The following is a 27810-nucleotide window of genomic DNA, read 5'->3' on the forward strand; positions in this document are numbered from 1 at the left end:
GGCCCAGAGAAGTTAAGTGACTTTCCCAAGGTCACAGACCAGGCAAGCAGCAGAGCCCATGCTCTTACCACTAGGCCATGCAGCTACTTCGAATGGGTTGTGCAGCGCCACTGACTCTTTTATTCCTGCACGGAGGCAGTGAGCAAATTGGCAGGGTGAGGCCGTGGCATGTTTCTGCCAACGCCGTGCGCGGCCTTGACCCTTGTGAGCCGGGTACAGGTAGAACCAAGACTAGACCCAGATCTCTTGATTCTCAGAGCACTGTTCTTTCTACTGGAACAATCGCACAACACTAGAAGCAAAAGGAAAAAAGGTGAAAAGCAGAACACAGACTGGACTCTAAACTATGCTCACTTCTGCTTCCCTTCCGTTACCTGTGGGAGGGAGGCAAGGAGAAGAGAAGGTGGGGAAGGGAGATGATGGCATTAACTGAGAAGAATGAATTAGGTGTAGGTTGAGGGGAAAAGATGAGTAGCACTGTTTCAGCCATACTGAGTTTGAGGGGCCAGTGAGATGTTCCGGAGGCAAGAGGAGATGTGGGATTACGGGTCGGATGAGAGGTTATGGCTAGAGGGGTGGATTTTGGAGTCATTTGCGCAGAGCTGATAACTGAAGTCATGTCAGAGCGTGTGAGAGAGTGAGTATAGAGGATTCGATTTAAAGTCTTGCCAGACACCCACAAAAAGACGGTAGGAGGTGGAGGAAGAACCAGTTATCCAATCAATCGCATTTAATGAGCACTAACAGTGTGCAGAGCACTGTACTAAGAGCTAGGGAAAGTACAATTCAACAGAGTAGTGAATAACAATGATGGTAATTGTTAAAAACTTACTATGTGCCAAGCACTGCTCTAAGCACTGGGGTAGCTACAAGGTAAAGAGGTTGTCCCGTGTGGGGCTCACAGCCTTAATCCCCATTTTACTGATGAGGGAACAGAGGCACAGAGAAGTTAGGTGATTTGCCCAAGGTCACACAGCAGACAAGTGGCGGAGCAGGGATTACCGAATGAAACTGAGGAGGAGCGGTAATGGGGGGTCGAAGGGAGGGCCAGGTTAGCACTGCCTCAGCAAAACGGAGTCCAAGGAGTGCTTTGAGGAGGAATGAGTTGTCCACAGTTTCAAAAGCAGCTCAAAGGTCGAAAAGTATCCGAAAGAAGTCTAGCCCTTTGGATGGCTAGAGGGAGGTCACTGGTGATTTAACAGAATGCCGTCACAGTGGAGGAAAGGGGTCACTTACTGAGCAATTACTGAATGCAGAGTAGCGTTTTAAGTGCTTGGGAGAACACAGTACAAGAGACTTGGGAATACGAAGCACTGGGAGAGAATACACGGGTGGGAATTTGACCCAGTCCCTGTCCCTCAGAGCGCTCCCAATCTAAGAGCATAAGTGGGGGAGAATAATAATAATGGCCAAGCACTTATGTGTCAAGCACTGTTCTAAGCGACTGGGTAGATACAAAGTAATCAGGTTGTTGGGGCTTACAGTCTCACAGTGTTCTGCACACTGTAAGTGCTCAATAAATATGATTGAATTAATCCCATTTTACAGATGAGGTAACTGAGGCACAGAGAAGTTAAGTGACTTGCCCCTGGAGGCCTAATGCTGGATGTACATTTTGGTGGGGGAGGGCTGCTGGTCTTTGCCCTGCTGCATCATCTCTTCCCACCCTTCTTCATAGTCGATCCAGTTGCTTCCCTTTTCACTAAACCCATCAAAACAGCCATCATAACGTCAGGAAACTACTAACTTCAGATACCATTTAGGAATAAAACAGTTTCTTTGCATAAGGCTGAGGGATATCTTGCTGAGTTACCCAACTCCCTCTGCTGCAGTATTCATTCATGATATTAAACATCTATCAGCATTATTTCTTAAATAAGTGGAATTCACCCTCTCGGATGAAAGGGAAATCTACCTTGTTAATCGCTTCCCTGGCGTTTTGCATCTTGCTTTGATGCCATTCATGATTTCATCGTAGTGAAAGCAGAGAAAAATACTACAATCTTGTTCATAACTACACAACTATAAGGCTGCAGCTCACAAGACAGGTATTTTTTGACTGAACTGTGTTATTTGGGCCAAATGTTTCCCTTTCGCCTTCCCCTGCAAAGATTGATCTACTGAGTGTATTGGAAATCCATAGGGGTGTGGACCTGATCATCATAAGAGCCTGGTCCCAAATTCTGAGCCAGGCCACCATAGAGGTTTCTTTTCACCCAACCTTTCCTCTCGCTGTCCTTATTCACAGATGTGACGGTGAGACTCCAGGCTGTAAGCTCGGTGTGTGGGCAGGGAACTTGCTTACCAACTATGCTATATTATACTCCCCCCCAGAGCTTAGTATAGTTCTCTGCACAGACTAAGCACTCAGTAAGACAAATACGATTGATCAGATGAGAAGCAGGTGGTTTAGTGGATAGACGTGGGCCTGGTAGTCAGAAGGACCTGGGTTCTAATTCTGGCTCCGCCACGTGTCTGGTGTGAACTTGGGCAAGTCACTTAAATTCTCTGTGCCTCAGTTACCTCATCTGTAAAATGGAGATTGAGGCTGGGAGCTCTATGTGGGCTGTGTCTAACCCAATTACCTTGCATCTTCCTCAGCGCTTAATACAGTGCCTGGCACGTAGTAAGCATTTAACAAACACCACAATTATTACTATTATGAGCCCTGATGACAATCAACAAATGCATTGACAGTCCCTTTAACTTTGCTAACAAAGATTTATTTTGACTTGAGGTGCAGTTCTTCTCTATAATATGTGACAGTCTCTTGTAGCTTTCTTGTCTCTCCACTGCATTTGGTGCAAGAGCTACATGTTTTGATGGTTTTTCCTGTTCTTCTTGGGTTTGCCATTAGTCACTTTTCTCCTTTAAAACATTTAACTTAAGAGATGTATGTTTTTTCAGATAAAGAGCTGGGCAGAGCAGGGGTGATTTGAAAAGAAAGTGGATGGAGTGATGACCTTGACTTTCACTCTTTGGTTCGGGATCTTGAATACGATCTCTATAAACGGTAAGCTCATCATAGCATGCAATGTGTCTACTGACTCTGTTATATGCTCCGAACACTTAATACAGTTCTCTATACACAGTAAGCACTCAATAAGCCCCACTGACTGATTGAGGGTTATCCTTTTTTTCCTGGTTCTTCTTATACACCCACTCCCATTCTAAAAAAAAAACCCAAACAATTGGAAGTTTATGGGAAAGGGAGTTTGTGCATGCTAAGACCACCAAAAAGAAGACTGATGCTATCAGCGTGCTTATCATTGCTTCTTCCTCTAGCCTCATTCTGAGAATACATCAACCTATCAATTTTTCATAAGAAGAAATCCAGTCACCAGCGCCATGCAAAGCAACGCTAATATGAACACTCTTTAGCTCTCACTGTTCAACAGTGACATACTCCATCAGGCGTTACCTCTCAGATCGTAGGTGCATCCAAAATGTCTTTCTCTTATTTGGTCAGTGACAAATTGTTTCGTGTATTCACTGAGCCAGAGTAGGCCATTGTTATTGAGCTAATCAATTTTGTGCTGTTCAATGACTGCTCCCCGTATTTCAGCATCACCGCCCCCATATGTGCTGAAATCTCCCTTGAAAATCAGCTTGTCAGATATCAGTACTGCCATAACGAACCTGTCTACATCCATTTGGCATCTCTCTCCCCACTGCTGTCAGTGAAAGGGGGGGGCATAGGCACAAATAGCTCTTCTGTTTTAGGGGAAGATGTAGGGCCACTAAACGCTCCCTGAAGCTACAGTCGGGTTTGAAAGAACTGAAGCAAGTGATTACCTCAACGAGGAACCTATCCCTGAAAACCTCCGTTTGGAGGAAAGAAGACTTCTCCGGAAAAAGGGACAACAACCGACATCATTTTCACAAACTTTACCTTCATCAAAGGCACAAGTGCTCAGAGATTCAAGGATATTTGAATTATATATTAATCATTCATTTTAATCATATATTAATGTAATTATATTATAACGCTAATATTAATTATACATTCATAATATATGAAGTCATTTACACACATTTTGCACGTACTTCTTTGCTAATTTATCCAGTAATTATCAATCTGAACTAAAGACTTCCAAACCCCACTCTATACATTTTCATAAAATGACCTTTATCTATGCTAATTTTTAATCTTAAAATGGCTTTAGAAAGCGTACTAACGAAAAACAATCTGTCTTTGTGAAGAGTTTTTCTGCAAATATTCTGGGTACAAAGAATCACATACATGTTCTTCACATTTTACCCTTTTACTGGTTCCTGAAAATGGTAATTCATGTTAGCCAACTCTTCACAGTTTGTCCCTTATTTCAAAAAACTGAAAAAAATTTTTTCTCTTGGAGACTAAAAGTGAGTGGGTTTGAAATTCAAGCTCGAAAGAACTGTTATTTACTAATATCTCGTGTCAAACGCACTGATGTATTAAACATGAAAATATAATGTTAATGCTCACCAAAAGGCAGTGAATTCTTGAGAATATAGAGCTCATCTGAAAGGGACCAAGGCATTCAACTTTTTCTCTTGTACAGCTATTCCAAAGAGTATACTATAAAGTTACGATTGTTGCACTCTATGGGTTGAAGTATCTTCAGTACTGCTATAACTGTAGGTTTTCCTTACATTATTTGTTCAGTGCTTACTGTGTGTCAGGCATCGCACTAAGCACGGGGGTAGATTCAGGCTAATCAGGTTGGACACGGTCCATTTCCCATGTGGGGCTCACAGTCTTAATCCCCATTTTACAGACGAGGTAACTGAGGCCCAGAGAAATGAAGGGACTTGACACAGCGGACAGGCGGTGGAGCCGGGATTAGGACCGAGGTCCTCTGACTCCCGGTAGTTGTGTTCCTGAAGAGCTATGCATATTACGAAAAATGTGTGTGTAAGTGGTTCAAGGCTACCACCACCCTGAAATGCTTTTATTTAAATTTCCTACATTATTGCTATATACTGCCTCTTCTTTTTGACATTTAACAAGTAAATGATAAATGAGCAACTAATGGGTAACAGCAGTAAGAGCCATGGAAAGTCGAAAAACACCTGGACCTGATGAGCTCTATAAACACAGAATTGATGCTATTTGAACACTTAGACAAACCTTTATTCTCATTCTAAAAGAGCCTTCTCCTTATCCCACCACACACTCCTACTCTCTATAATTTACTTTAGTGTCTGTCTCCTCCCCTAGATTATAAACTTTTAGCAATGATTGTGTCTACTAATTCTAGTATTCAGTACTTAGTTCTCTGCATACAGTAAGCACTCAATAAATAATATTATTGGAGGATTTCCCACATTTCCTCCTTGTATATGAATTACCTTGAGATGCTGGTAACTCATGGTCAGTTTTAGGTAAACTTTTGTGTGCGGTCATCATTCTTATCACTGCACTATAGATCCCCTCGCCCCTATCTCAAAACCTGGATTGAAAAAGCTTTGAGTTACCCTAAATTAAATAAGGTTGCCTTAATATTGTTCTCTATGCCAATATGTATCAGCGATATTAAGTGTAAAGAACCATTCACATCATTTGAAAACATTGAAAATAATATTTGGGGTATTTGTTAAGCAGTTGTTAAGCTATGTGCCAAGCACTAGATTAAGCACTGGGGAAGACACAATAAAATCAGGTCAGATTCAGCCCCTGCCCGACATGGACCTTAGTTACAGACTAAGTAGGAGGCAGAACAACTACATCTTACAAATTTACATTTACAAATGAGGAAACTGAGGCACAAGACTTTAAATGACTGGCCCAAGAACACACAGCAGATGAGTGGTGGAACCAGGACTAGAAATCAGGTCCTCTAACTGCAGACCCAAGCTCTTTCCACTGGGCCATGTCGCTTCCCCAAAATATAACACTACTCAGAACGTGTACTTTCAAAAAATAATATATAATCTTAGAGTTTTTGTCTGAAATTTTTAAAAAAAGATGAATCCTACCCAATTTTTTAAAAAGCTACAATAGTTATGTCTATATGCTAAATACGATATATGCTAATATATATGCTCTATGCTAAATATAGCACAGGTCAGTCTTTAACCTCCATTTTACCATCACCATCAACAACGATTTTTACTGAGCCCTTACTGTATGCAGAGCACTGTACTAAGAACTTGGGTGAGTACAACACAACAGAGTTGGTGGACACATTCCCTGCCCACAATGACTAAACCCCGACATGGCAGTGGGTGCTCATTTCTCATACCCTGGGACAGAGCCAGGGTTCTCCATCCTCCCAAGCCTTGTTTTGTTGCTCCAAACACAATCTGGCCTCAACTGTAATTAAATTCCACAATTCGAGTCCCAAAAAGCATAGTATACTCTAAGGGGAAGGTAGCAAGGCAAAGCCAATTCCTAATTGAAAGCAGCATGGCCTGCTAGAAAGAGCAAGGGTCTGGGAGTCAGAGGACCTGGTTCTAAATCCAACTCCAGTCATTTGCCTGCTGTGTGACCTTGGGAAAGTCATTTTACTTCTCTGTGCCTTGGCTTCCCTCTGTAAAATGGGGATTCAATACCTATGCTCCCTCCAACTTATACTGTGATCCCAAAGTGGGACAGGGACTAAATCTGATCTGATTAACTTGGATGCTACCCAGTGCCTGGAACAGTGTTTGACTTAGTGAAGGCTTAACAAATTCCATAAAAAAGTGCATATACACAGGTAAGCAGAGTGAAACCCAAGGCATGATCCTATATAGCTCACCCTTAACATCAACATACTTCACTGCCTTTCTAAAAGCTCACTGTGTTCTGGCACTTGACGAGTTTGAGATCCAGAACTTCCAATTAGTGTTCCCCCGACCTTTTTTAAATACAAACAATTCTGCCCAGGCAAAGCCATCCACAACACCTGGAATTCTGGCACTCCGGACACAGCATATCACACTCATTAAAATAATGAATTTGTCTCATGACTGATCATCATTTGAGCGGAAACAGAATCAGAAAGTTTGTCATAAGTTTAGATTTTTTTATACTTCAAATTCATTTGGATTTAAATTTCTGGCTCTAAACTTCTTTTCCTATTTTTTTTAAAACCATTCCAATCAAAAAGGGACGAGGTAAAGTAACTTAACGGGACAGATGTTTCAGAATTTCACTTTTAGAAATGAGCATTTATCCACGGGAATCTCGTTAATCCGCATAAACATATAGGCAGTAGGCTGGGCCGATTGAACCCCTCCAGGGATCGAGATTTTGAGGGGCCCCAACATGAGTCAACCTGTTACCCTGCCTATGACAACATTTGAGTCGTCTCACTGGCTTGGCTTGGATCCGTACCTGGCCAAGCGCCTACTCCATCCCCACGCTGGCGCGCCGGTGCCATTCTCCCAGCCCAGCAGGGGCGGTTCATCTCCGAAAGCCATGAGTATGTTCACAGTTCCCAAAACTAACATTTGCCAACCCCCCAGTGATTTGAAGCAGAGCGGGCTAGTGGAAAGCGCATGAGGATGCGAGTCAGGAGACCTGGGTTCTCATCCTGACTCTGGCACTGGCCTGCTGTGAGACCTTGGGCAAGTCACTCAATTTCTCAATGCCTTATCATCTGTAAAATGGGGAATTCAATACCTGTCTTCCCTCCCTCTTAGACTGTGAGCCCCATGTGGGACAGGGACTGTGTCTGATCTGATTGTATCATATCTACCCCAACAGTTGGTTAAGTGCTAGGCACAATAAGCATCTAGTAAAATCCACTATCACTATTACTATTATTATTCCCTCAGCTATGAACACAGACAAATTAATGCTTATGGATAGGCTTTATCTAGCTAATGATAGAGAACTTGATATTTGCCCCACCCCGCACGCCACAGCACTTATGTACATATCTTTAAATTATATACTATAAATTATTTATTTATATTAATATCTGTGTCCCCTACAGACTATTAGCTCATTACAAGCAGGGAATACGTATGCTAATTCTCTTTTGCATTCTCCCCAGCACTTACTGCAATTTATTTATCAATATTACTATCCATCTACCCCTCTAGACTGTAAGCACGTTGTGGGCAGGGAATGTGTCAGGTTTTTTTTTGTTGTTCTGTTGTACTCTCCCAAGCGTTTAATACAGTGCTCTAATAATAACTGTGGTATTTGTTAAGCACTTACTATGTTCCAGGTACTGTACTAAACACTGCGGGAGAATACAAGCAAATCAGGTTGGACACAGTCCCTGTCCCATATCGGGCTCATGGTCTTAATCCCCATTTTAGAGAATGAAGAGATTTGCCCAAGGTTCCACAGTAGACAAGTGGCAGAGCCTGGATTAGAATCCAGGACTTTCTGACTCCCAGGGACGTGCTCTATCCCACTTGGCCACGCTGGACATAGTAAGCACACAATAAATACCACTGATTGTTTGATTGGTATTATGCCCGGGGGACCCAGGAGTTTTCTCCCAGTAGCATCCCATGAGGCTCCATCTGGTTGGCGACCTCACAACTAAGGGTTTTAAGGCCAGGGGAAGAGAGGAGAGGCGAGGCGGTGGGCTTCTGCTCCTACTCTCTCCCTGCAGGGCTGGTGGCTGTACCACCTCGGGCAAGTCATTTCACTCTCTAGGCCTCGGTTATCTCATCTGCAAAATGGGGTATGAGACTGTGAACCCCATGTGGGACGGGGGACTGTGTTCAACCCGATTTGCTTGTATCCACCCCGCATAGTAAAATGCATGGCACATAGTAAGCGCTTAACAAATACCACATTTAATATTCTTCTCGACTAACTTCAGCTAAGCCGGGGTCTCCTGGGTCAGGTCGGCCAGGACTGTAGCCCCTGGACATCTCTGCGCAATGTCGCTGGCAATCAGCCAGAGCTTCAGTAGGGGGAAGAGGGCGAAATCATTAGTTGGGGGAACCATACTCCATCCGACCATGCTGGAAGGACAGCTTTTGGCAGGGGTATGTAAGTGGTGGCATTTCAGTCAGTCAGTGGGTCAATCATATTTACTGAGGGCTTACTGTGTGCAGAGCACGGTTCTAAGGCTTGGGAGAGCACACTTTAATACATTCACTGCCCACACGAGCTTTCAATCTAGAGAGGCAGACATTAATATTAAGAAATTACAGATGTGTATATAAGTGTTGTGGGAATGGGGATGAATAAAAGGAGCAAGCCAGGGTGACACAAAGGCTCTGAAGTGGGGGAGAGAATTAGGGGGTCTCTTATTCTAGGGTCACTAGGCTTCAGTCTCATGATTCCCTGCTTTAATCTGGCCCTGGCAGTAGGCCCAAGGAACGTGATTACTGTGGCTGATTAAGATCTAGGCAATCTCTTATTTTCCTGCACTTGGGAAAACAGGACAATATGAGGTGTGAGAGGAAACTGACTTTAGACAGATCTCATTACTTTCTACACAAAATTATTCAGGGCCAAACTACTTTATTTCTACTCCATGAATAAAAATTGAGGGGGGAAAAGTATATAAATGTAGAAGATAAAATATATATTGCATTTGCCTGTAGTCTTTAAATGTCGATACAGTTTACAGTTAGATAATAACTCTGCTAATGTTCAAGATTCTAAGTTAAAGTATTTGTTCTTGGGATATTTGCATTTCCCAGAAGTCTTTTTTAAAACGCCAACTTAACAACGCCAAGATCCACCCTTTCCTCTCCATCCAAACTGCTACCTTGCTGGTACAAGCTCTGATAATATCCCGACTGGATTACTGTGTCAGCCTCCTCTCTGATCTCCCATCTTCCTGTCTCTCCCCGTTCCAGTCTATTCTTCTTTCCGCTGCCCAGATTATCTTTCTACAGATATGCTCTGGGCATGTCACTCCCCTCTCAAAAACCTCCAGGGGTTGCCTATCAACCTTCACATGAAACAAAAACTCCTCACTCTTGGCTTCAAAGCTCTCCATCACCTGGTCCCCTCCTACCTCACCTCCCTTCTCTCCTTCTACAGTTCACCCCGTACTCTCCGCTCCTCTGCCGCTCACATCCTCACGGTCCCTCGTCCACTTCTGTCTCGCCGTCGACCCCTGGCCCACGTCCGACCACTGACATGGAGTATCTTCCCTCCTCACGTCCGCCGAACTAACTCTCTTCCCTTCTTCAAAGCCCTACTGAGAGCTCACCTCCTCCAAGAGGCCTTGACTGAGCCCTCCCTTTCCCTCTGCCCTTCCTCCCCTCTCCATCCCCCCTTCTCCCTCCCTCTGCTCTTCCCCCTTCTCCTCCCCACAGCACTTTTGCATATTTGCATATATTATTTATTACTCTATTTTAGTAATGATGTGTATATATCTATGATTCTATTCGAATCCCAGCTCTGCCACTTGTCAGCTGTGTGACTGTGGGCAAGTCACTTCACTTCTCTGTGCCTCAGTTACCTCATCTGAAAAATGGGGATGAAGACTGTGAGCCTCACGTGGGACATCCTGATTACCCTGTATCAACTCCAGCGCTTAGAACAGTGCTCTGCACATAGTAAGTGCTTAACAAATGCCAACATTTATTATTATTATTGACACCTGACTACTTGTTTTGTTTTCTCATCTGTCTCCCCCATTTAGACTGTGAGCCCGTTGTTGGGCAGGGATTATCTCTAACTGTTGTCAAACTGCACATTCCAAGTGTTTAGTACAGTGCTCTGCACATGGATTGTCATCTCAAGCAGGGATTTTGGGAAGGCTGAAAAGCTGAGTTGGAAAAGACGAAAACATCGATAGGTTCTTCAGGTGGTAAACCCAGTATGTCAAATCTAAACAGTGCAAACAATATGGAATGAAATCTTTTTCGCGTATAGGACTTGTAAACCACAGCCACGTAATTGCGTGAGACTTCACCAATCAATCACTGTATTTACTGAGCGCTTACTGTGTGCAGAGCACTGTATTAAGTGCTTGGGAGAGTACAACAGAACAGAGTTGGGAGACGTATTCCCAGTAAGAGAAGTATCTATGGACATGAATATACAGAGGTAGACACTACTTTTGCGCCCTAAATACTAATAACAGTGGATACCCATTCAATACCATGCTAAATTGGCAAATCAAAGTGATTGCTATCAGATAGTTGAGAGTTTTTCCAGAAGAAATTTTTATGTTTTTTTAAGGTTTTATGCATTTGATCTCATTTTTAAGAATCTTGCATTGTTGTTTCCTAGGTCACACACACACAATTGTTTCGCTCTTGTATTTGAGAATGTCAGTTGTATTTTCGTCTAGATAAGCAGGTGTGATTGAAAAGCCTGATATATGACTAGTAATTCTTTTCAAGTAAAAGTTTTTTTTGGTTTAAGTTTTAATAACTTCTTGTAGAGACTCTCATTGCTTATGGGCCTTTCTTTGCCCCATGACTGCAAAATTTTTCATCTAAAAAAAATAATCACCCTATTTCTGATTGATCTGAGTGCTTTCATCCCTTTTATTATTTTAGTTTTGTCATCACCATATAGGATGGTAACATTATGTCATAGTACTTGCTGTGTTTCTTTTTAATTTCAGCAATTTGATTAAACTGTAAAAATAGACATTTCTTTACTGTTCTCTTGGCTGACTTCTAAATCCAAAGCCAGCATGATTTTGCCCCGACACATAAGGTAATTATTATGTATATAAATATATGATATATGTATATATACATAAAAATCACCATTTAGCACCCAAAGCATAACATGCTACATCATTATTTGCCATTTAGTATGCTGAACAACAGATGTAAAATTGTTTCACAAATTGAGCCTTTACAGTAGTGTATGAATCTCCTGCTATTTACCAGTACTGTAATTCACAATTAAGCGCACAACCCTCTCACATTGGTAGTTCGTGCTTTTATCATAGTTTCATTATTAATCAAGGCAATAATCTAGTTGCAGCTTAAAGATAATTTATATTTCTTTGCATTAACCCAAATATAAAAATTTAATTAGAGAAGGATGTGTAAAAAAATCTTTATTTCTAATTAAACATCATAAAAAATACCATTTCTGAGTCAGATTAAAATTCTATCCTGCCAAGTCTCAGTCTTTGCTTAAAGGAATTTGTGATGGATCCTCTCCTTGAAATCCATCCTAATGTTTAGGAACGTCACATCTCACATTCGCAACATCTAATATCTAACATCTCAAATGGATTCTCCTCAGCCACCTTTCAACCGCCTTCAACACTGCGAACCACTCTGTTCTCTTGAAGACAACTAACTTTAGTTCTACTAACATTTCTCTCCTGGTTCTTCTCTTATTTCCTTAGCCGATCCTTCCCAGTCTTCTGCTGTCTCTTCCTCGGACTCCAACCCCCTAAACGGGTCTCTCGTAAGGTTCTGCTCTTGATCTCCTTCCCTTCTCATTTTACATTCACTTCCTTGGAAACCTCATCTGCTCTTATGGATTGAACTACTTTCTTTATGTGGATGACTCCTACCTCTGACCTCTCTCTTTATCAGTCTCACATTTTTCTCCTGCCTCTGGTAAGAGAAGCAGCGTGGCTTAGTGGAAAGAGCACGGGCTTGGGAGTCGGAGGCCACGGGTTCTAATCCCGGCTCCACCACTTGTCTGCTGTGTGACTTTGGGCAAGTCACTTAACTTCTCTATGCCTCAGTTCCCTCGTCTGTAAAAATGGGGATTAAAAAATGTGAGCCCCACGTGGGACAATCTGATTACCCTGTATCTACCCCTGCGCTTAGAACAGTGCTCTGCACATAGTAAGCGCTTAACAAATACCATAATTAAATACCATAATTATTATGTTTCCATATAGATGACCAACTGGTATCTCAAATTCAGTATATCCAAAACTGAACTCCATTTCCAACCCAATTATCTTATATCTACTCTACAGTTTAGTACAGTGCCTAGCACATAGTACGCACTTAAATACCATTATGATTATTATTCCCTCCAAAATTCTCCATTTCATTTATGTTCTCTGTAAGCATTACTTTCCATTATCCAACTTACAATCCCACAAAAGTGCCTCCAGAAAATCCCCATATCAAAGTCCCATAGGCACCTCTGCTTCAATATATCTACAGCTGAATTTTTCACCTTCTCTCCTAAATCCCCTCAACCTTTCTCTCTGTTGATATCGCCACCATTTTCTCTTTCCCACAACCCCAAAACTTGGAGCCATCCGCAACTCTTCACTGAATATCAGCTCCCACAGTCAATTTACTGGTAAATCGTGTTGATTCATCCCACTCAACATTTCTACCCCTTCCTCGTCTATCATAGCTACCACCCTGGTGGTCCAATCAACTGGATTCACTTAGCACTTATTTTGTTAATGAGATGTACATCACCCTGATTCTATTTATTTGCTATTGCTTTAATGAGTTGTTCTTCCCCTTGATTCTATTTATTCCCATTGTTCTTGTCTGTCCGTCTCCCCCGATTAGACTGTAAGCCCGTCAAAGGGCAGGGACTGTCTCTGTTACCGATTTGTACATTCCAAGCGCTTAGTACAGTGCTCTGCACATAGTAAGTGCTCAATAAATACTATTGAATGAATAAATACTGTTTGCAGAGCACTATACTACGCACTTGGGAGAGTACAATATAACAGAGTGGGTAGACACATTCCCTGCCCACAACAAGCTTTCAGTCAAGAGTCCATCTTCTCAGAATAATAATAATAATAATAATGAGGTATTTGTTAAGCACTTACTATGTGCCAAGCACTATTCTAAGCACTGGGGTAAATACGAGATTATCAAGTGGTCCCACGTGGGGCTCACAGTCTTCATCCCCATTTAACAGATGAGGTAATTGAGGCGCAGAGAAGTAAAGTGACTTGCCCAAAGTCACACAGCTGACAGGTGGAGGAGCCAGGATTAGAACCCACGTCTTCCGATTCCCAAACCCGGGCTCTTGCTACTAAGTCACGCTGCTTCCCTCGCTGATCTGCCTGCTTCCTGCCTCCAGCCTCTCCCCATCCCAAACTATACTGTTACCACTCTCCCCCCGCTTACATATCTTCTCTCTTTTCCCGCTACTCTCCAACTCACATGCTTCACCCTTCCTAAACTCATTTTCTAATCCTACCTCACTCTCAAACATCTGGCCTCCATCCTCTCACTCAGGCAGTCCCTCTGGCCTGTAATTCCCTCTCCTGCTACATCTACCCGACCACAGTTATTCCAATCTTCAAAGTCCTAAAATTCCACCTCCTTCAGGATCCTTTCCCCAAATAATTCACTCTACCTTCTCTCGCCTCAACCTATCAGCCATCTTAGCACTTCTGTTTCAGTTTATTTTTATCCGCATAGCTCGGATGAAGAGGAACGTCCCATCTCTTCCTATTCCTTTTCCTCATTCTGTGAAATATTGCATGTTGTTTTAACAAAATCCCCTCTCTGACAATCTTAATACTTTTTCCTCATATAGATCTATAAAGCATGAACTTCAATTTCTCTCAGTGGTTCTTCGATATTTCACCTTCAAACTGAAATCTGTGAAGTAGTCAACATTTCTTCCCTCAAGGAAGTCTTACGCTGAAACTGCCAGCTAGCCAATTCCAACTTGATAACGTTTCTCGTTTCAAGAAATCCTTCTGTAGGGCAGGATTTTCATCAAAATTTTCAAGGTCCCTTGCAATATTACAATTCCCTACGTGTTCTAAATTTAATTGAAAATAGAATGGTAATAGTAAGCAGTGTATGTCAGATTGAGGGGGTTCTCAATATTCTCCATTGCCAGATTTTTTTTCTCTTGATTTTTCATACTAAAGAGACCTAAATGCCTTTGTGTTGTCTAGATGTGACAGTTTTCATTCAAACTGATGGGAAATTAAGTTAGGTTGATTCAGTCCTACAGTTTGGAAGGTCCATGAGTCTGTGATTATTGCTTAAGCTGAGAGAATCAGCTCTGAGCCATCAAAGAATACACTTAGTTCAGACCTGAAGTGCATACAGTCTGTTGTTTAACTGTGATATGAGGACCCTTAAAAGTATTCAAGAAGCTATTCTGAAGATGCAATTAATCTTTGTTTTCAAAGGAGAGCATATAATCTTAGAGCCTAAAATATAGCCAAAGTTTCCAAAAAGTAATAGCCGTACCTAGCTTTTCAATGGCATTTGTTAAGGGCTTACTAAGTGCCAGGCACTGCACTAAGCACTGGGGTAAATACAAGCCAATCAGAATTGACACAGTCCCTGTCCCACAGGGGGACAGTCTTCATCCCCATTTTACAGTTGAGGTAATTGAGGCCCAGAGAAGTGAAGTAAGTGCCCAGGGTCACAAAGTGAACCAGTGGCAGAGCTGGGATTAGAACCCAGGTTCTCCTGACTTCCAGGCCCATGTTCTTTCCACTAGGTTATGCTGTGATAGCTAGTTTTCATACTCTGCAACAGGTGTTTACAAAGGGCCAAATGCAGTTCGTGATGGCACTTTGGACCATCCATTGACACTTTTACAGTCCTCTAGACTGTTAGCTCACTGTGGGCAATCATTCACTCAGTAGTATTTACTGAGTGCTTACTGTGTGCACAGCACTGAACTAAGCACTTGGAAACTACAATTCAGCAACATAGAGAGACGATCCTTGCCCACAATGGGCTCACAGTTCAGACGGGGGGAGACAGACATCAAAACAAGTAAACAGGCATCAATAGCATCAATATAAATAAATAGAATTATAGGATATATACACATCAGAACAAGTAAATTGGCATTAATATAAATGGAATTATAGTTATATACATATATACACGAATGCTGTGGGGCAGGGAGTAAAGGAAGCGAGTCGGGGAGATGGGGAGGTGGAGCTGAGGAAAAGGGGAGCTTAGTCTGGGAAGGTCCCGGGGCAGGTGAACCTTCAGTAAGGCTTTGAAGGGGGAAGGAAATGCGTCTATTCTGTTCTTCTATTGCACTCTCCCACGTACTTAGTACAGTACTCTACACGCAGTAAATGCTCAGCAAATACTGACTGACTTTTCAAATTTAGAGAAATTATACTTTATAGCTGTTCTTCCAACTGGAAGATGCAACCATAGGGCTTTGGGCTATTCTTCTTCAAATGCCATCGAGTTGTTTCGGAGCCATAGCGACTCCATGGACAAAACGTCCCACCTTCTGTCATAAAGTCGTTCCGGAATGTGTACCCATACGGTTTTCTTGGCAAAGAGACGTAAGTGGTTTACCACTGCCGCCTTCCGCACAGTAAAAACCTGTCTCTGCCACTGTCTTTGGTCAACATTTTGATGACTTGATCATCCATCTTTGACTCCTTCCCATGCCGCTGCTGCCCAGCACAGGTGAATCGATTCTGATGCTTCAGCTAAGACCTATCAATATGGAAAGGTATGCCATATATGGCATAGGTCTAAGCTTCATCAGCGTACGCAAACCCTCCTACCACGATAAGGTGTCTATTCACAAAAGAGTTATTACTTTATCCTGAAAACCCTTCCTGCCACCCTCTCCTCTGGGTTGCCTAATTTCAGCTCCAAAAGGCGCACTCTCCCCCCTTCACAGCCTTACTGAAGGCACATCTCCTCCAAGAGGCCTTCCCTGACCAAGCCCTCCTTTCCTTTGCTCCCATTCTCTTCTGTCATCCCCCCAACCAGCCCCACAGCACTTATGCCATATCTACAATTTCTTTATTTATATTAATATCTGCCTCCCCCTCTAGACTTTAAGCTCACTGTGGGGCAGGGAATGTGTCATAGTTTTCTCTCCCAAGCACTTAGTACAGTGCCCTGCATACAATAGGCACTCAGCAAATACCACTGACTGACTGACTGCCCTGTGTGGGTACCAACTGTCATCCAGCCGCCTCACATAACCTGCCCAGTGAAGCTGTGGTGAGGCAAGTTTCAGTGTGAGGAGACGAACTTTGTTACAGAACCTTGTTGTGGGCAACTCGAAGCACTGCACGAGTGTCTGTAGCTGGTGACCACACAGGATGGGGGCCAGCACTGCAGCTCTGATCAATCATCAATCACTGCTGTTTATGGAGCGGTCACTGTATGTAGAGCACTGTTCTAAGTGCTTGGGAGAGTAATAATAATGCTGATGATAATCACGATAATAAAAATGGTAACAATAATTGTTATATTTGTTAGGTACTTACTGTTCTAAGCACTGGGGTTGATACAAGGTAACCAGGTTGGACAAGATGATGCTACTCAAGGTGAGATTCATTTATTCATTCATTCAGTAGTATTTATTGAGCTCTTACGATGTGCAGAACACTGTACTAAGCACTTGGAATGTACAATTCGGCAAAAAGATAGAGACAATCCCTGCCCAATGACGGGCTCACAGTCTAAACGGGGGAGAAAGACAGCAAAACAGAACAAAACAAGACGAAATCATCAAGATAAATAGAATCAAGGAGATGTATACCTCATTAACAAAATAAATAGGGTAATAAATTATACAAATGAGCACAATGCTGAGGGGAGAGGAAGGGGGAAGAGCAGAGGGTGGAGGGGAAGGGAGGGGAGAGAGAGCAGAGGGAAAGGGGGGGCTCAGCCTGGTAAGGCCTCCTGGAAGAGATGAGCTCTCAGTAGGGCTTTGAAGAGGGGAAGAGAGTTAGTTTGGTGGATGTGAGGAGGGAGGGCATTCCAGGATAGTGGTAGGATGTGGGCCAGGGGTCAATGGCGGGATAGGTGTGAATGGAGGACCGTGAGAAGGTGAGCGGCAGAGGAGTAGAGAGTACAGGGTGGGCAGGAGAAAGACAGAAGGGAGATGAGGTAGGAGGGGGCAAGGTGATGGAGAGCTTTGAAGCCAAAGCTTCAAAGAGATCCATTCTATGGATTTGAGTGGCTGAAAAGACAGACACATGACTGACACTCTGTTCTGTGTAGTTAGATCCTTGTGCTTAGGTCAGTTCCTGGCACATAATAAGCTGTTGGCAAATACTATTATTATTGTTACATGTCTGGCCCACGCAGGGCCGACCTCCCTTTCCAGGCCTAATTTAATTTTCCTCATCTTTGTGAGACCCCTTCTTTTGGTAAACGTTGTCTCTCCTGATTTCTTCTTATCAGGCTAGTTTGTCTGTGGCAATATCTGACACTGTACCTCCCTTGCGATTGTTAATTATCAGGCCATCCCAGCTTGCAGGAATTCCTTCTCGTGCACCATGGAGAGCCTGCTTGGGGATTCTGCCATCACCCATTCTCCTCTCATGTCTCACTCGGCAGGCATGGGTTTCTATGAGCACTGACTCAGTGCTGGAGGGCTGGGGACCACTTTAAACCATTTTCTTTCAAGCATACATTTATTTTGCATTCCTGGTCTCTATCTAGGTTAAAAGGATGATGTGCTTCTTATTCTCTGCCCCTTGTGTATTTTCCATTTTTCTGCTACTGCTCACTTTTTATGATCCCCTCCCCCTTTTTGTCCAGAATTTCTTTCTGTCACTGCATGCTCTGTAGTGCTTTGCAGGTTCTAAATATGATCCATCTTGGGTGACCTGGCATAGAAGGAAATCTTGTGTATAATTAAATATTTATTTTGTGTGTGTGTGTACACAATATGGAGTGAGTGTGGCAGCACGGGGTCCCTGAATACATGTGGCAAGGCTATGATGGAGGGGCTTTAAATATATATATGTGGATATACATAACTACAGCACTTGGGAGAGTATAACAGAAATAAGCAGACATAATCCCTGCCCTCCAGGAATACGCAATTTACAGCGGGGGAGAAAGGTGATTTTCAAAGTTCATCAAATTAGCTGAAGTTCACAGTTATAATATCACCGTTCTTCAGAGCACAATTAAGGTTTTACTTTTACATGCTTTAATATTTTCCCTACACTACTCACAAGCAATGTAGCCTACTGGATAGAACATGCTCCCAAGAGTCAGAAGGACCTGGATTCTAATCCCGGCACCACCACTCATCTGCTGTGGGAACTTGGGCAAGCCACTTAACTTCTCTACACCTCAGTTACCCCATCTGTAAAATGGGGACCTGTATAGTAGGACACGAACTGTGTCCAACCTGATTAGCTTATACCTACCCCAGTGCTTAGTACGGTGTTTGGCACATAGTAAGTGCTTAAGAAACACCACAAAAAAAGGTTGATCTTCACTAGTTGTAAATTCGATCTTAAAAAGTAAATCATTCAGGTACATACCTAGTAAGAGACACAGCAGTTTTTACAATATATTTTTAAAAAGAAAAATCAATCAGTGGTATTTGGTGAACACTTACTGTGTGCAGAGCATTGGACTAAGCGCTTGTGAGAGTACAATATAACAATATAACAGAGTAGGTGGACACAGTCCCTCCCCATGATGAGCTTACAGGCTAACGGGATGGGACTGCAACCTCCCATTGAAGTGGGAAAAGTGCCTAACATACTGGGTAATTAAAATAATAATAATTTCATTTGTTAAATGCTTATTATGTGCCAAGTATTGTTCTAAACCCTGGGGTAGATACAAGGCAATCAGGTTGGACACAGTCCCTGTCCCACAGTGGATCACAGTTTCAATCCCCATTTTACAGATGGGGTAACTGAGCCCCAGAGAAGTTAAGTGACTTGCTCAAGGTCACAGAGCAGACAAGTGGCGGAGCCAGGATTAGAGCCCACAATCTGTGACTCCCGAACCTCGGCTCTTGCCTCTAGGCCATGTTGCTGCTCAGGGTAGACTCCACCCTGAGAGCAGTCATCTTTCTTTTCTGCTCGGGTGCCTTTCCCTTCCCACCATTCCAAGTTCTGCCTGGCCTCATAAAGGAACCAAGAGATAGAACGGTTCTTGCTTCCCGGCAGGGGCTTCCTCACAAAGGCCAGCGAACAGATAGACATGAATGCCACTCCAACGAGACTCCTGATGGCCAGGGGATGCACAGAGCTAAGTATGCAGGTTACTTGGCTCTCTCTCTCTCTCCAGAGTACCCCTTCCATTTGGGGATCAATCAACCAATAGTAATTGAGCGCCTATTGAGTACAAATCCACCAAGAGGCTTCCCTAACTAAACCCTCTTTTCCTTTTCTTCCTCTTCCTTCTGGTTTGCCCTGACTTATTCTCTTTATTCCTCTCTCCTCCCAGCCCCACTGTTGGGAATGAGGTGGATTTAGGAGGTCTCTGACGATGAAGAGACCAGTGTTCCAGTATATTTGGGTTGGAAAGGGAGTTTCCAGGCTGGGGAAACAATATGAGGGAAGGGTCAAAGGTGGGAAAGGGGAGATGGGGAAAGGACCGGTAGAAGGTGGGTTTGGGGAGATGAGAAGGTGAGTTGGAAGGAGTGAGCTGTGCTTGCTCTGGCTGTGCCAGTCAATCGCCAACCAGCTGGCACAGCCTCGGGAAGATGGTGGTGGCCCGGGCCTCGGGGCATTCTGACCCTTCGACTCTTCCCCCCAGGGATGGGTGCCTTGACTTCTCCTTACAAAAAGAACATTTCATGTCTCCTCAGGAACAGCCATGCCAGAGGAAATTATGCAGCAGAGGCAATTATGCAAGTAAATACAGTCTAATTAGAAGATAGTGTAGGGAATCATACTTTCAATACCACATCAATTTAATTCAAATTCTTATTACTAAAAAAGTGTGGAATCAAATGGCAATAGTGAGAGACATGAATGACAGAAAATATGAATTTTATAATGTTTTTCACCATTGTTTCCATGCAAAATCAAAACCTTTGCCTAGGTAAAATGGCTTGTAATTCAGCACTCACCAACTGACATCCTTCCAGAGAGTTTACTAGTTGAGCATTCTGACAGGAGAGAATGGAACCAGCCAAGTTCAGCATTACGCACACTGCAGAGAGCAGCATGAAAAAGGTTATCTGGAAACAAACCAAATACACCTCTGATTATTCACTGTAAAAGATTAGGGGAAAAACATTTCATTTAGCTCTTTAAAGTGCTTCCAGCTTGTCAAATAATTACATGGATGACAACATTTAACACATTTGAAAGATAGGCATGAGATATTTTATTCACTTTCAAACGCATATGGCCTTAGAGAAAAATTTCTGCAAAGTCCATGCTGTTATTATTTTGATTCAAACCTATTAGTGATTCATAAGTTGGAGACTCTTTGTATAACTCAGTGGCAGCAACTTAGAAACTCTGAAAGAAAATCATTTTCAAGCTATAAATCATCAAAAAACCTTTTGAAGAGTAGGTATGAAAGTATCATCTCTTATTTTGGTTCCACAAAGGATTATTGCCATTCTGACCTATGATTCATTTATCGAAACTGGGTGGCTAAACTGTCGCAGTTTCTCATCACCTCATCCGTTCATTCAGTCAGTCGCATTTATTGAGTGCTTACTGTGTGCCAAGCACTGTAATAAGTGCTGAGCACTTGTAGTATCCGACTTGTTCATCCCAAGCGCTTAGTATAGTGCTCTGCACATAGTAAGCGCTCAATAAATACTATTGAATTGAATTGAATAGTATCCACTAAGTGGTTAAAACTGCATTAATTGTCAGGCTAGCTTGTTGTTTGTTTTATGCTACTTGTTAAGTCCTTACTGTGTGTCAAATCCTCTTCTAAGCGGTTGGGTAGGTGCAAGTTAATTAGGTCGGATACGATCCCTGTTCCACAGGGCTGTTTACAGTCTTAAGTAGGGGGGGAGAACAGGTAGTGAATCCCCATTTTACAGTTGAGGAAATTGAGGCAAAGAGAAGTGAATGGACTTGCCCCAGGACAGACAGTAAGCAATTGGCAGAGTCAGGATTAGAACCCAGATCCCGACTCCCAGACCCATGCTCTTTTCACTAGACCACACTGCCTAGGGGGCACAGCCAGGGAAGAGAAAGGTAGAACTTTCTGGCTTTCCGGTGAACCCGGCTTCTACTACCTCTCTCGGAGGGGCCTCTCTGTACCCCTCAGCAGATAGAACACTTCTCAGAACCCCCTTCTCCACTGTCTCCACTTTGTCCTTTGGCAGAGTGGCGGCCAAGGAGACTGGGGGTTATGGCAGGGTATGCCCTGACAGGATACAACCCCTCCTGAGGAACTGGACAGAGCCATCTTGGCTTCTCCTCCACCCCCAGAGGCGGGGGCAGGGACCGACCAGGATCCTCCCTGGGGAAGCCTCGTGGTTTGGTCTCATCCTAGGCACAGGTTTGGGGATTGGGTCTCTGGTGTGCAGGGCTGACGGAGAAGAGCCAGGGGAAATCTAGTCTACCTCGACTGGGGCAGGGATCTTGCAAGAAGGACTGCCTGAGAAGGTGACAGACTTCCCCAACTGAGGGGTGGAGAGAGGACCTCGGGCTGCTGCCTTCTGGAGCCTCACAATGGAACTTCTCTTTTTTTTTTTGATGGCATTTGTTAAGCACTTACTATGTGCCAGGCTCTGTACTAAGCGCCGGGGTAGCTACCAGCCCATCACGTTGGACACAATCCACGTCCCACGTGGGGCTCACGGTTGGAATCCCCATTTTAGAGATGAGGTAAATGGGCCGTGGGAAGCGAAGTGACATGCACAAGGTCACACAGTGGACAGGTGGCGGAGCCTGGATTAGAGCCTAGGTCCCTCTGACTCCTAGGCCCGAGCTCTATCCATTCAGACACGCTGCGCCCCGGCCTCCGGGGAGCCCCATTTCCTCTCAGGGTCCCAGGAAGCAGTGGGGTCGGGGTCCCGGCACCCTCCAGGCTGAGGTAGAGCTCTCTGGCTAGCCCCATCCAGGGCCCGCTGGGCTCTCGCTGTCTCCTAAGGCTCTATAAATTCTAAACTGTAAGCTCCTTGTGGGCAGGGAAAGTGTCTAGTAACTCTTTTGTATTATTATAGCGTAGTGGCTCGAGCCCAGGCCTGGGAGTCGGAAGGTTCTAATCCCAGCTCTGCCACGTGTCTGCTGGGTGACCTTGGGTAAGCCACTTCACTTCTCTGTGCCTCAGTTACCTCATCTGTACAATGGGGATTGAAACTATGAGCCCCACGTGGGACAGGGACTGTGTCCAACCTGATCTGCTGGTATATACTCCAGAACTTAGAACAGTGCCTGGCACATAGAAAGTGCTTAACAAATACCATAATTATTAGTCTCCCAAGTGCTTAGTACTGTGTTCTGCACACAATAAGCACTCAATAAATATAATTGAACCTGAGGACATTTCTGGGATAAAGAACAAGCTGATGGGTCAAATAGAAACATAGAAAGAAAACTGTGAAATATCTTCTAGTGAAGCCGCAAACCTACGGACTTGATTCAGCGCTCTGATGGCCAAAATTTCACGGAGCGCACAGTGCGATGGAACGAGGTGGTTTCCAGGATGGAAAACCTCACCTTTTAGTCACTCATCTGTTAATCATGGCAATTGCCCAGGCCTTTAACCTGTTCCTACCCATTGGATGCTGGCCAAGGATGCCCCTCCCCCAAGCTGGAGAGGGCATACATATGGTAATCATGGAAATCATTCAAACCCAGGTCCCCTCCATCTGTATCAGATTGTGTCATACGATTGGCAGATGTTTGAAATGAATCAGATCCATCCTGTCTGAAGGAACTGGTCAGAGGATATGGCTCATTAGCTTGTTGTAAATCAATCCCTTCAATTGGATGGAGGAAGATTCGATAGGGGCTCCCAGGCACGTCCATAATCCAATCCAGCAAACTTCGGCAAATTACACACTCATCATGTACCCCTTATTATTTTTTACCCTAGAGTTGAAAGTATCATAGGAAAGTTCACGATAAAAGGAATGCATCTCTTGGCCAAACTAAAATGAGCACGATGAGTTCTCGTGGAGGAAGCGAAGCAGCATGACTTATTGGAAAGACCATGGGACTGGGAGTCAGAGAACCTGGGTTCTTATCCCAGCTCCACCACTTGTCTGCTGTGGGACACTGGGCGAGGCACTTCACTTCTCTGTGCTTCAGTTTCCTCATCTGTAAAGCGGGACAGGGACTGGAACCAATCCCATTTGCTTGTAACCACTCCACTGCTTAGTACAGTGCCTGGGACATAATAAGCATTTAAAAACCACAATTACTATTGTTATTCTTAGTCAGGCCTTCACCACTATGACCCTGAAATTAGGCAAAAGACAAAGAAGTGGTGCCAACAGACATTTCCAGCATGGAAGCAATTGAGAATGCCACCTTCTGCCGCTGGGTTCAGGGCCTTCAGGAGAGAGCTGAGATGGATCAATCCCAACAATCATTTTTCAGAACCTCAGGGAGGAAAATACTGCAGAAGACATTGGGCTCTTAGCTTTTGGCTTCCCAAACTGAAACTGTTTAAATTCTATTTTGGATCTAAAATTGCAGGGCCAAGAAATACACTTCGGAGAACCTGACAGTTGAAAAAGGCAGTGAATTGTTAAAATCCTCCCCAGGGAACATTTCGGTAGAATGTGGGACCCATTCAGGGATATAGACATTTTAGAAGATATGTTTCCTAGCATACATTAAAACAACTTAATCTCACAAATCTTGAACAAATGCCAAAAATCAGAATGGGAGGTATCAGCTAGCAATTGACCAAAGCAGTTAAAATGTAATCACATAGCCCGTTTTAAGTTTTACAACAGCTGGACATCACATCGATCAACCAAAGGTATTTACTGAGTGCTTACTACGTGTAGAGCACCGTCCTAAGCGTTTTAGGAGCTTACAATACAGAGTTGGCAGGCACATTCCTTACCCAAAAGGAGCTTACAGTCTAAAGGGGGAGATCAGTTTTCTAATATGTATTTGACTATAATCAAATACTGTGTGTGCCAAGCACTGTAATAAGTGCTAGGATAGATACAAGATAATCAGGTTGGATACAGTCTCTGTCTCCCAAAGGGGTTAAGAGTCTAAAAGAGAGGGAGAAAAGTTATTCATTCCTATTTTATAGATGAGGAAGCTATTCAGAGAAGTTAGGCGATTTGCCCAAGGTCACACAGCAGCCAACTGAAAGACTTGAGATTAGAACCCAGGTCCATGCTATTCCCACTAGACCACACAGCTTCTCTTGCAGTGCAACTGAAAGATACCTTTTGCATTTGTTGGGAAGATACAAAATTAACAGAAATAGAAAATCAGAAAAATCCATAAAATAAAATTTGATTCAATCACAACGTCAAGGTTTTTTTGATAGTAACATGGCAATCTTTAAAAATATCTGCTTTTAGAAATATCTTCAAGAGTAGTGAAATAGAGATTTATGTTTTAGTTATTAGCTAAAAATGAAAAGCAAAAAGGACTTCTGTCATCTCAATACAAAATTAAATATACAAGTTCCCAAATTTATAATTATCTCAAAGACCATCTTCTATCTGTAAAAACAGGGGCTCTTACAGTGGGTTGGAAATGTGTGTTTTTTAAAAACAAACCCATTGGTCACTTGAGGCAAAGCGAGAATGAAAGCATGGGAACAATTATTAGTGCAATCAGATTGGTATTATACCACAAAATGGAAAATAATAAAGCTACAATTAATGAGACCGTTCCTTTCAGGGCCCAAATTAAGACATTTTGGGAAGATGATTAATTCTCTTAGATCACTGAGGGATTGTTCGGGGCACCGGTGCATACATTTATGCATACATTATTTCATCACAGAAGAGAGAAGATAACCACTCATATACTTGCATGCCCTCCAACAGTGAAATAAGTCTAAAAAGAATGTTCCTCCCAATGCATCTACTATATATAGCTGGAAACAGCCCTGCTGATATAAATCCAAATCTACCATGCAAAGCTTTCTCAGGATCAGAAGAAGTCCAGGTCTGTGGCTGTGAGCCGGGATTAGAACCCATGCCCTCTGACTCCCAAGCCCGGGCTCTTTCCACTGAGCGATGCTGCTTTTCCTAAAAGAACACACCCATAAGAACAACCTGGTATGGTGGGGAATGCATATACACCACTGTTTAGAAACTATTCTGATGTGTTGTATCTTAGGTGGATGTCCTCGCTTGGGCAGGGAATGTATCTATTTATTGTTATATTGTACTCTCCGAAGCAGTTAGTACAGTGCTCTGCACACAGTATGTGCTCAATAAATACAACTGAATGGCTTGGAAACTCCTGGTGGGCATGAAACACGTCTTCCAACTCTGTTATTTTGTACTTTCTCAAGCACTTAGTACAGTGCTCTGCACACAATAAGTGCTCAATAAATACTAAAGAGTTACTTGGAAACTCCTGGTGGGCACAGAGCATGTCTACTAACTCTGTTGCTTTGTATGCTCCCAAGTGCTTAGTACAGTGCCCTGCATACGTCAAGTACTCAATACCGACTGATTGATTTTTCACAAGATCACTTTTTATCATGAAGAATGTGTACAAACCTTGCATTCTGATTTTTTTTCTGATTCATCCATCAGCCAGTGGCTTTTCATGAGCATCTACTGTGTGGAGAATACAGGAGAGGTAGATGCTTTTTTTTGCTGCATTGTACTTTCCCAAGCACTTACCACGGTACTCTGAACACAGTAAGCACTTAATAAATACTACTAAATGAATAGATGGTCCAAGACCTACTCACATGAGTTCCTACTATTTGCATGAAAATTGAATATGGATTCTTGGGTGCTCCTGAGATGGAATTTCTCCACCATTTACGGTAAAGAATTTACCACCTAAAAATTGCGATGGGTCAACAGTTGTTCTGAAGGGAAACTACGCGGTTAGGGACGATGAAATGCAACGTGAGCCCGGGTGGGACAGAAACTGCGTCCATCCTGATTATCTTGCATCTTCCCCGGCACTTAGAATAGTGCTTGGCGGATACTACACTCTCACCAAATACCACTGTCATTATTATATCACACCAGATGAAATTCAATTAGATAGTTGACATATAAGCTTTATAAAGCTAAAATTCTACATGAATTGTTGCACTTCACTTGTCCCTCTAACATTTCTCTAACATTCTTCGGTCATCATTAGTACCTTCTGGGACACCGATCTGCATTGTTTAAAAAGAGTTGCTAGCAAATAATGAATTTAAAATATGGAACTATGCAATTGACTCCTTGTTCGGATCCCTGAAGGACTCTAGACTATGAGCTCATTGTGGGCAGGGAATGTGTCTTTTAAATTGTTATATTGTACTTTCCCAAGCACTTAGTACACTTACTGATAAGTGACAGAGTTCCTCATGGGCAGGGAACGTGGCTACCAACTCTGTCATACTGTACTCTCCCAAGCATTTAGAACAGTGCTCTGCACCCAGTAAGTGCTTAATTAAATACAATTAAGTGGTCACTATACGCTAAACATTATGTAATATACAACTGATTTTTTTAATGGTATTTGTTAAGCGCTTACTATGTGTTGGGTTCTGTACTAAGCTCCGGGTTAGATAATAATGTTGGTATTTGTTAAGCGCTTACTATGTGCAGAGCACTGTTCTAAGCACTGGGGTAGACACAGGGGAATCAGGTTGTCCCACGTGGGGCCACAGTCTTAATCCGCATTTTACAGATGAGGTAACTGAGGCACAGAGAAGTGAAGTGACTTGCCCACAGTCACACAGCTGACAAATGGCAGAGCTGGGATTCGAACTCATGACCTCTGACTCCAAAGCCCGTGCTCTTTCCACTGAGCCATGCTGCTTCTCTACAAACAAACTAATCAAGTTGGACCCAGTCCATGTCCCACATTGGGACTCACAGACTTCAACCCCATTTTACAGATGAGGCACAGAGGCACAGAGAAGTGAAGTGACTTGCCCAAAGTCACACAGGAAACAAGTGGCAGCACAGGAATCAGAACCCAAGTCCTTCTGACTCCCAAGGCCACAAAGCTGGACAGCTATGATGTGCTTGGGGCTATATGAGGCACCTGGGGACAAGTATCATCATCATTATTATTATTGTGAGCCCAGTGTGGGCAGGGATTGTCTCTCTTTGTTGCTGAATTGTACTTTCCAAGCGCTTAGTACAATGCTCTGCACACAGTAAGTGCTCAGTAAATATGACTGAATGAATGAACTTACAAA

The 27810-nt window shown here is 43.2% G+C and overlaps 1 protein-coding gene across 5 annotated transcripts in view; it reads right to left on the reverse strand.

The window, feature by feature from the left end:
• The window catches only part of FAM189A1 (family with sequence similarity 189 member A1), a 345715-nt gene that overhangs the window by 107322 nt on the left and 210583 nt on the right, over positions 1–27810 (reverse strand). For all 5 annotated transcript variants that reach the window (XM_029066849.2, XM_029066848.2, XM_029066847.2 and 2 more), the window contains exon 3: positions 20600–20710. In XM_029066849.2, the coding sequence (XP_028922682.1) occupies positions 20600–20710 (111 nt within the window). The remainder of the gene's footprint in view (positions 1–20599; positions 20711–27810) is intronic.

This window comes from Ornithorhynchus anatinus, chromosome 5 (assembly GCF_004115215.2).
Source record: "Ornithorhynchus anatinus isolate Pmale09 chromosome 5, mOrnAna1.pri.v4, whole genome shotgun sequence".
Lineage (NCBI taxonomy): Eukaryota > Metazoa > Chordata > Mammalia > Monotremata > Ornithorhynchidae > Ornithorhynchus > Ornithorhynchus anatinus.